The 10,566-nt window shown below is 46.3% G+C and overlaps 1 protein-coding gene across 2 annotated transcripts in view; it reads left to right on the top strand.

Annotated features, from left to right (window-relative positions):
* The first annotated feature begins 1,864 nt into the window (after positions 1–1,864).
* ZDHHC5 (zinc finger DHHC-type containing 5) overlaps positions 1,865–10,566 on the top strand; it is a 34,189-nt gene continuing 25,487 nt past the window's right edge. Inside the window, exons 1-2 of one of the 2 annotated variants that reach the window (XM_025355745.1) lie at positions 1,950–2,301; positions 6,113–7,276. In XM_025355745.1, coding sequence (XP_025211530.1) covers positions 7,173–7,276 — 104 coding nt within the window. In that variant the 5' untranslated portion in view covers positions 1,950–2,301; positions 6,113–7,172. Of the gene's footprint in view, positions 2,302–6,112; positions 7,277–10,566 lie in introns of both variants that reach the window. The other variant, XM_025355746.1, reaches the window with a different exon arrangement.

Raw genomic sequence — 10,566 nt, 5'->3', positions numbered from 1 at the left:
TTTTTTTTTTTTTTTTTTTTTTGAGACGGAGTCTCGCTCTGTCGCCCGGGCTGGAGTGCAGTGGCCGGATCTCAGCTCACTGCAAGCTCCGCCTCCCGGGTTCACGCCATTCTCCGGCCTCAGCCTCCCGAGTAGCTGGGACTACAGACGCCCGCCACCTCGCCCGGCTAGTTTTTTGTATTTCTTAATAGAGACGGGGTTTCACCATGTTAGCCAGGATGGTCTCGATCTCCTGACCTCGTGATCCGCCCGTCTCGGCCTCCCAAAGTGCTGGGATTACAGGCTTGAGCCACCGCGCCCGGCCTGTTTTGTTTTGTTTTAAAACGGAGTCTTGCTGTGTCCCAGGCTGGAGTGAAGTTGTCTGATCTCGGTTCACTGCAACCTCTGCCTCCTGGGTTCAAGCAATTCTCCTGCCTCAGCCTACCGAGTAGCTAGGATTACAGGCGCCCCCCACCATGCCTGACTAATTTTTGTATTTTTAGTAGAGACGGAGTTTCACTATGTTGGCCAGGGTGGTCTCGAACTCCTGACCTCGTGATCCGCCCGCCTTGGCCTCCCAAAGTGCTGGGATTACAGGCGTGAACCACCACGCCAGGCCAGGTCTAAAGAGTTTTAAAAATACAAAGTCGTTATAAAGAACTCTCAAGTGTGTTGCAATAAATGCTGGATTGACGCTGTTAACAAGAATAAACTAGAATTGATAATATATACCATGTCAGAGAAGGAACTAGACTCCAGAAAACAGGAGAAGGTAGTTCTCCTTTACCTTGCTGCCTAATACTAAAGTGTCAGAACCACAGTAAAGCCAGCAACATTTGAGACCAAACCCGAGGACAGGCAGGATTTTACAGACAGGTGAGGGGCCTCGGCTTCAGGGAAGTGGCTCGTGAAACACCTTTCTGAGGGGCCATTATGTAATAGCCAGAGTTGCTTTCCAAAAAAGAAACAGCCTGGAACTGAACGGGGAGAGAACACGTGGCATTGCTATTGGGTTCACAGCTGTCTTGGGCTAATCAGGGCAAAGCGTAGCACTGTGACCTATGCAGAGTGAGCTCGCCAGGGACCTAGAGAACCTTTTGCTTCCAGCTTTGTATTCTCGGATTGGGTGAGGTGAGGGATGCGGGCGCCCACTCCACTTGTGGCAGTGGGAAACTAATGGAATTCAGAGAGTTCACCTCCCGGCTCGCACACCGGGTGCGGGAGCGTGCTGCCACCGCCTCAGGTCGCGCGCTCCTTAGGCTTCCCTCTCACGGTTAGCGCTACGGCTCCAAGGCTGGCGCCTGCTCGTCTTTATCTCCCTCCCCGGCCCTTGGCAGGAGACTCGCCCTACAATGGCTCTTCAAGTCCGGGCGTCCCCTTCATGTGGGACCAAAGCCCAGAGCATTCCATCATCCTGGATTCTGCCTGGACCAGCGACCTCGCCGGACTGAAGATTTCTCCAGCAAGATTGTTTTAAATAAAGTTTTCGCCGTCTGGGGAAAAAAAAAAAAAAAAAAAAAAAAGGAGGGGGGAAGGAGAAAAGGCAGGCCTAGTCGCCAAATGGTTGGCCAATCCGCCGCGAAGGGGCTGAAGCAGGAAGCGGCGAAACTCAGTCAGTAATTGGCTGCGCTAGAAGCCTGTCTGGACTGTACCACCTCACTGGGAGAGGGGTTGCTGAATTCGAGAAGGTGGCTGCTTGCTTTTGAGTACTTCCAGTACACACACATAATTCTTTTCTTCTTTCCGAGAGTTTTTGCTTGGATTCAGTGGGAATACAACAGGACGCAGGAGAAGGGAAGACTCGCCTGGCCATTTCCTCATTCCTGACTCCTGTGCATTAGGCCAATCCTTGTCTCTTAGTCGTCCCCGCAACCCCACGGCCTTACGTGCGCGCTCTCGTCTCCTCGAGTGCGTACGACGCTGTGTTGCTGCAGCCAATCAGAACGCGAGGTCGCCCCGGTCGCCAGGGTTCGCGCGCACGCCCCAGATCGGAGTCGGGGTGGGGGCTATGGGTGAATGGGAGAGTGAGCGGGGGTGGGCGCGGCAGCGCGAGCCGCATGAATGAGACAAACGTGCGCCGCGCGAGACGTCGCGCGAGCCCGGACCAGGGAACCAATGGGAACGCTGGAAGGGTTCGAGACCCGGCACTGAGGGCAACGGCCGCGCGCCGGCTCCGAGTCGAGCGTCGCCTGGCGGGAGCGCGCGGCAGCGGGGCGGGCGTGGAGCGTGCGGGGGCCGCGCGCTGCTTCTCTGAGGCAGGACGGCACTGCCGGGAGGCGGCGGTGACAACGACGGTGGTGGTGACGGGCACCGGGCTCGGGGGTGAGTGCCGAGGACACCGGTGCCTGCGGAACCGGAAGTGCCGGATCAGTGAGGTGGGAGGGGAGGGTGACCTCTAGGGAAGGGGGACCGACGACGGGGAGGGGGTTAAGGCCCCATTTCTCCTCCGGGCCGGGTCTTCCAACCGCGGCGGGACCCGTGGGCCCTGGAAACGGACGACGAGTAGAGGCCGGGGATCCACGGCCACCAGGGCTCGGAACGGGTTAGAGCCGGCCACTCAGCTCGAGACCACGGTCCCCGGTGCCTGGCGCCCAGCCGCCGCCCCTTCCGCCCCCGGCCCTGCGCCCTCGGGCTCTGCGGTCCCCGCTGCCCGCTCTCTCAACCTCGGTGGGCCTGGCCGCCGTGGATTCCTTCTCGGTTTCAGCGGTCGTCAGTCCTGCCCCAACGGGTGATTCTCTTTGCCCCCGTCCGGTGGTGGGGACCGGGGGCTGTTTCCCTTTTACCGCTCTGCGGTTCGATTCCCTCGCTCCACTCTGCTGATACTTATTTTGGCTCAAGCTTCATTCTGTTACCTGTTCTCTCTCACCCGTCCGCGTCCTCCTCCTGCCGCCACCAGCCGAGTGCTTCATGCTTTTAGTACTTTGTACTTTTTAAAGTGGAACTCGGATGCGTTTGTCAATATTTTACCTATGTAAATTTCTTTTTGGGGCAGGGAGGTGGAAAGTGTTTTACCCACTTGGCCAAATGAAACACTGAAATAAGAAGTAAGAAAGTTGCTAAAAGTTATGAAGGCAGTTGTAGGGTCACATATATGTTATACTCTAGACTATTTTTCTGCCTTGGATTCTTCACTTCCTGGTTAATGCCATCTTGAGCAAGTTGATCTAACATTTTCATATCATCCTTTTATCTCAGTATTCCTCTGTCCTGGATCAAATATCTTCAGAATGCTCATTATCACCCTTTCTATAAACTTAATGTTTACAAAATTATGTTGCCATGTATTTTACGATCTCGGTATATAATGATAACACCCACATTAAACTTCTTGGCTCTTTCTCCCATACCTTGACATGTGAATTATTCCATGGTACCTCCATTACTGTGTATTTAGATTTACTCTATTACTGTTACACCACTTATTTCAACAAAAAATAGTTGTGTTGTCCTTGGTACTGCTGGTATCCACCTGTTTAAGGAAATACCTGTATTAAACCTTATTAAAGCCTTCAAACCACATATCCTGTATTGTTTTACATATACATATTTCCATTTCATAGTTTACTCTGTGCCTCAATATGGCATACATATTATTATTATTATTTTTTTCTGAGACGGAGTCTGGCTCTGTCGTCCAAGCTGGAGTGCAGTGGCTGCGTTCTTGGCTCACTGCAACCTCCACCTCCCGGGTTCAAGCGATTCTTGTGCCTCAGCCTCCCTAGTAGCTGGGATTTCAGGCGTGCGCCATCACGCCCTGCTCATTTGTTTGTATTTTTAGTAGAGACAGGGTTTTGGCATGTTGGCCAGGCTGGTCTCGAACTCCTGACCTCAAATGATCTGCCTGCCTCAGCCTCCCAAAGTGCTGGGATTACAGGCATGAGCCACCGCGCCTGGCCGGCATACATATTCTTGTTTACTTTTTTGATACTAGTATGGATTCGGACTCTTGACTCTAATGAACCACGCTCACCCTTGTGGTTTCATCCTACTATCTGCAGCATATCCTTCTGCTAAGAATTGGTTCATCTTTATTTATACGCAGTAAATTCTTAGGTTTTATGGTTTCCCTTCTATTGTGTAGCCCCCCCAAGCATCTCAGATGTGGATCTCTTTTGTATTCCCAGTATTATACTCCCAAAATTGCATGGCCTTTCATGACTGTATTGCTATGTCAGTATTAGTCCATGTGACTTTTTTCCTGTGGAAAATATATGAAATAATATATAGTATCTAAATGATATTCTACTCTAGATAAAATTTAGTGTAATTTTCCATCTTTTCTAGTCTTTGGGATTTTGAGGGAAAAGTTTCCTTAATAGTACATATTGGCTGGGCAGGGTGGCTCACACCTGTAATCCCAGCACTTTGGGTGAGTGGGCAGATCACCTGGAGGTCAGGAGTTCGAGACCAGCCTGGGCAACATGGTGAAACCCCATCTCTACTAAAAATACAAAATTAGCTGGGCGTGGTGGTGCCCTCCTGTAATCCCAACTGCTCGGGAGGCCAAGGCAGGAGAATTGCTTGAATCGGGGAGGTGGAGGTTGCAGTGACATGCACTTCAGCCTGGGTGACAGAGGGAAACTGTTTAAAAAAAACAAAGTACAGATTGTCTACAAACCAAGAATTTGCTTTTGTTAACAAAGTTACCGAGGCCTACATTCCAAATGTTAGGCTTTGATTCCTGTAGGAAACTGAGAGTTAAATAATCATTAAATCAGGGACTAGAGAGGATTTATGTTTTCTAGGACTATAACAATTTCTTAGAATTTCTGGGTGCTCACTGTATTCTAATACTGCTGTTTGGCCCTCTGAAACTCACATTTTAAAGAAAGAAATGAATCATAAGGGAAGGCACCTTTGCTTTCCATGCCACAGGTGAGAGAGGAAGCGGTAAATTATAGGACACATTTATATTTTGTTATCTGAATCTTCTGAATTTTTTTTTTTCCCTTTCTTTTTTTCTTTTTTGAGACACAGTCTTGCTGTGTCGCCCAGGCTGGAGTGCAGTGGCTCACTGCAACCTCTGCCTCCTGGGTTCAGGTGATTCTCCTGCCTCAGCCTCCTGAGTAAGCTGGGACTACAGGCGCCTGCCTGGCTAATTTTTGTAGTTTTAGTAGAGAAGAGAATAAAACTACTTTTAAAATTCTAACTTAAAATTTTTGGCTTGCAGATTCCAAGTTATCATCGCTGGGCAGGTAGTGGATGAAAAGGTAGAAAGGGTTTGTGTCACCAAAGGGGCATGTGACCTCTTGGGTTCTGAACCTCAAGTGATTCAGTGGAATGTCCTCAGGCATTCTGTAGCCTTCAATTTTAAAGAGTGGATAAGGGACTGCGTCACCAGATAATGTGAGTAAAGTGCTTTGAGATCACCAGATGAAAAGCATCTTATAAAATCCTAAGATGCTGGTGTTAGTTTGTTACTGTCATCAACAGAAGTCATTGTTATTCTTAATCATATTGGGCAGGTGGGGCTCAATTACCTTAGGCCAATATAGGAATAATAAACTGTTGAATTGGGAAAAAAGGACCAACCCTATGCTTTATTCAGTTTCTCATAGAGGGCATCATGCCTTTCTATGCAAGAACATTTCTTACCCAGTGTTCTAATGGGTGATTCCAGAAGACCAAAAATCAGCCTCTGCCTCTTCAGGATTGTAACTGAAAAGCATAGAGGAGCAAGAGAAACACACAGAGAAAGAAAATGAGACTTGCTTTCCTCATTTTGAGGTTAATTTTTTCTTTTTTCACTATAGCAATAAACATTCTTCTTGTCCAAAGAGAAATCTTTGTTCTAGGACTGCCCTTCACTGCTGTGCCCTTGTTTGTGGTTTTAATATTCTTGGTATTTGTTACCACCATCTCTGTCAGGTGAGATGGGCCCATTACAAGAACTAGTCGATGACCTTTGACCAGATTAAGCCATGTTCTCCTTCCAGTCTGAACAGAGCAAAGGATTCTGAATCAGTTTTCCTCCTAATTCAGAGTCCTTTCTTACCCACATACTTGTAAGTGAAATGGAAAACAGTCTTTCTTTCAGAAAGTACTTTTTAACAGTAGCCTGTGGAATTTTAGCCTTGGTGTCTAAGAAATACCCTGAAAGAATTCTCTGATAAAGATACTTGTTTTTTTCCAGGTGAGGCACAATAACCCGGTTGAACTCTGCATCTGGAAAACTGAAGACTGAAAAAAGATAAGAGACATTGACTAGTCTGGAAACAGGGACATCTTTGGAACTTCGTTTTCATCCACAGTAAACTTTTTAAGTGTCATCAAGTGGAATTGATTTCTTCATCTTATTCTGCCTATTGGGAAGAACATGGCTTCAAGGATTTTAAGTTTCCCTTTAGTTTTACATGAACTCTGTAGGAAACAGAGCGCTTAAAGGGCTTGAGAATTACAAGAGATTGAAGACAGACAAGCTTGCCCTGTTTTCCTTCCCCTTCAAAGAAAAGGATTTACAACTCAAACTTACAACAGTTGTTATCCAGCTTTAGCCATTAAGAGAGAAATAAACCACCATTGCCAGACTACAAGCCCTGGTGAAGTCAGGGTGTGGGAGTGGTGGCACTGAGAAGACTACCTAAAAGAGACAAAGACTGCAGTAAACACAACTCCTCTTTAAAAGTTGGAAGGGGCCTCAGGTTCCTTCTTGGATTGAAATAGAAACACAGGGCACGCCTCTTTTAGGTGCAGCTCACGTTTTATGGAACTGTAGTTGTGGAGGTACTATAGTATCTCCTCAGAAGAATTTTTCTTTGCCCAAAGTTTTTTTTGCCATACCCTGATATTCTCCCCTTCTTTTGAAGACCTGCCTCCATCCATGAGCTGTATCTTGATCTGTCTGACTGTCCATGTTTTCCGCCTGCAACCATTTGCATGTGTACAGCCTACTGTTTGTCTCCAATTTTTAAACTGTACAAGTTGTGTTTCTTAATCTTCCCTTCTGCCTTGTTCTGGAGAGGTGGTTATTCATCATTTGGAATCACCTTTCCCCCTCCCATGTGCTTTCCTTCATTTGAGATCTTTTGACCTTTGGCTTTATTTGGGAGGGGGAAGGGTGATAAAGTTTTCTGTTTCCCTGGTTTCCTTTTGTACTCCTTTCTGTTGCTTCCCTCCTCCCATTTTCTTGTCTGTTCTGCCGCTGTGTGGGCCTGGGCTATGCGGCAGGGCAGATTTCCCATCAGAGCTCCAACATGCCCGCAGAGTCTGGAAAGAGATTCAAACCCAGCAAGTATGTCCCGGTCTCTGCAGCCGCCATCTTCCTAGTGGGAGCTACGACACTCTTCTTTGCCTTTACGTGAGTTTTCTCCCAGCAGGGATGTTTGGGTGGGTGGATACTCCATGGGAAGTGAGGAGGTATGCTTTCTCTTGAGTTTTGCAAAGCCAAGTGACTGAGATGGCTCAGTGTCTGGAACAAGTAAATCCAAATCCCAGAGATATGTAAGAAAAATGAGAAAAAGCCTGTCCTTTCGGCCTTGTTATACATTTTACTGAAATTCTGCTGAATCTTCTACCTACCCTTTCCTCCTTTATTTTGGAATCATAGATGTCTTCATATTTTTCTACCCGGCTCCATCATTAGATGATCCTAAACTAGGAAGGAAGTGGGAGGAAACCACCAGAGAGGCTTAAAGCAGTTTAAGCAGTCAATTCTATGAGAAAGAGAACTAGACTAGACTAAAGGCTTTTTTTTTTTTTTTTTTTTTTGAGACAGCATCGCTCTGTCACTCAGGCTGGAGTGCAGTTTCGTGGTCTCAGCTCACTGCAACCTCCGCCTCCCGAGTTCAAGCGGTTCTCCTGCCTCAGCCTCCTGAATACCTGGGATTAAAAGTGCCCACCACCACACTGCGCTAATTTTTGTATTTTCAGTAGAGATGGGGTTTCACCATATTGGCCAGGCTGGTTTCAAACTTCTGACCTCAAGTGATCTGTCCACCTCGGTGTGAACCACCGTGTTGGGTTGACTAAAGGCTTTTTAAATGCTAATGGCTTTTTTCCAGGATGTCTGAAGCTTAGGTTTGAGATTGTGGAAACTGAGAGTACTGGAAAATTTCAGAATTGATTTATAAGATATACCAATGAGACAGTTTTGGCTTTTAGTGTTACCCAGATGATTTTCTTTGTACTCTTAAGAGCAGAAGCCTGGAGAAGTGAAGGCCACTGAGAAAGGAAAGGGTAAGTTGTATTTGGGAAGAGAGTCCAAAAAGAGTCCCTTTATGTTAGTTTCTGCTGAGGGAATGACAGTAATTCTCCCATTACTTGGTTCTGTTGGGAAAAGCAGTTGGTATGAAAAAATTTCCCATTTAGGATCTAGGATCTGCATCATTCTCACTTTGATCTTCAGACTTTGTTCATTTACTTGTTATTGGAAGAGAATGAGTGATTTACCCTTCCCTTTTTCCTCAGTTTTTTTTTTTTTTTTTTAAGCTCATGACCATCTGGAAAGCATCCTTGCTGTTACCTGTTTATAAATTAACATGCACCAGGCTTCTGAGCCTATACTGTTGAGTCATTGATTTAGCGCTCTAGTTGCAGCTCTTGGAATCGTCAGAGCATGCTGGATCTTCTGGGAAGTTACTTTCATGGTTCAGGCTCAAACCTAGTTGAGAAGTGCCATTTAGGGCAACATAAGGTTGCTGGAAAGAGGAAGAAAGTGAATTGAAGTGGTAGGGAATAAAAACACTTGGGCTCATTGAAGTAGAGATTGTTGAGGTGGAGGCAGTTATACACAGAAGTTAAATCTGAGGTAGAAGGGAAGGAAAACCCCCCATATTGAGCTTTAGAAGCCAAAAGATATTCTGAAAAATGTGGGTCACATTGTCTAAAGAGTCAGCAAAGTAATACTGATATATTTTTCTAGTTTTTAAACAAGGAGGGAAAGAATCACTATCCAAGGCATGAACACCATCCTACTTCTCACCTCCTCTGAAGCGGAGAAATTGTAGATTTTTTGGCCCCCAGCTCTGAGCCTGAGCATACCTGCTGGAGGCTCTCAAGGATCTAGAGACAGTGCTGCTCTTCTCTGACTTAATATTTTCTTCATAATCTTTTTCTCTTGCTTAAACTCAACATGTTCAGTGTTCTGTCCTTCTTCATGTATTTACTACCAGAAACGGGTGATTCTTTGGTGTCAGAACTTGTTTTGGTTTTTGCTAATATGGCCAGTAAGTAGAATCAAAATTTTTTTTTTTTTTTTGAGACGGAGTTTCGCTCTGTCACCCAGGCTGGAGTGCAGTGGCCGGATCTCAGCTCACTGCAAGCTCCGCCTCCCAGGTTTACGCCATTCTCCTGCCTCAGCCTCCCTAGTAGCTGGGACTGCAGGCGCCCGCCACCTTGCCTGGCTAGTTTTTGTATTTTTTAGTAGAAACGGGGTTTCACGGGGTTAGCTAGGATGGTCTCGATCTCCTGACCTCGTGATCCGCCCCGTCTCGGCCTCCCAAAGTGCTGGGATTACAGGCTTGAGCCACCGCGCCCGGCCAGTAGAATCAAAATTTTAACAAAGGGACATTTATATTATATCTTAGTATCCTTGTAGCAATTTTGATTCTGGGTCAAGAAGGGGATGTACAAGACCAGTTTTGATACCCTTAGCTCTGCTCAACTGGGGAGGGTCTATTTTCCTTTAAGAGACAGAGCCTTCTGAGAAGGAAATTGAGGGGACTAAGTGATTTCTGTCTTTCAAACTCCCTCTTCTTGAGATAGGGCAAGCAGAATCCTTGTTTTTAATTTGCTAATCTGGAACCATTGAAGTGTTTGACTGGTTATACCAGTTTGCCTACAAAGAGTTGTCCTGACATAGGCATTTTCTCAGCTGATAGTTGAAGCTGTTTAACCTACTTTCCCATTCCCTGGTGCCAGTAAAGTAGGAACCCTCCTTATTCCATGGTCTCTTAACTCTAGGAAAGAGGATTTTGGAGGACAATATTGACCCTATTTGGAATTATTGCCTCTCATCCAAAGTTAGAAGAACCCCAAGTCATAGCTGGAGTTCCTTCCCCCTGGCGTTAGTTTCCACAGAACCAATTTCTGGGCTCCCTCTTTTCCTATGCATCTCCCCTGTTCACCTTGTGGGGGCATAAACACTGTGTTTATCTTACTCTAGCACCTAGCTCTGGTAATTCTGAAATTCTCATCTCTTCTCCATCTGACTAGAGTATTTCCTCTATAAGCGTATATCTGGGCTGAGGCACCACTGTTCTTAAAAACTATCCTATCATGTATTCTACCTCTTTTGAGGTTCAGTTCCTTGGAGAATCCCCTGTTTAAAACCATACACAACCTAAAAAAGAGTTCAGGGTTTCAAATGGAGAGGCAAGAGGAAAGCTCTCTGAACTAGCTCCTATGTGGGGCTGTAAATCTGTAACTACTCTATCATCCTCCTATTCTCTTCACTAGGCTACAACTAGCTACATTATTAGAAGCCCCAGGTGAGAATTACTTTGGGATCTAGAGGACTGTGAGTAGGAGGGAGAGTCCCTTTCAGGTAACAGACATAATTAGTGGAGGCATGTAGGCTTCAACTAATTAGGAACAATTTACCTTCCATGTTTCTTTAAGTTAGGGAAAGCTATAAGCAGAAATTACCAG

Source organism: Theropithecus gelada, chromosome 14 (assembly GCF_003255815.1).
Source record: "Theropithecus gelada isolate Dixy chromosome 14, Tgel_1.0, whole genome shotgun sequence".
In the NCBI taxonomy this organism is placed as follows: Eukaryota; Metazoa; Chordata; class Mammalia; order Primates; family Cercopithecidae; genus Theropithecus; species Theropithecus gelada.
Note: the sequence above shows the minus strand (reverse complement) of the source record. Positions and strands in the feature narration are given on the sequence as shown.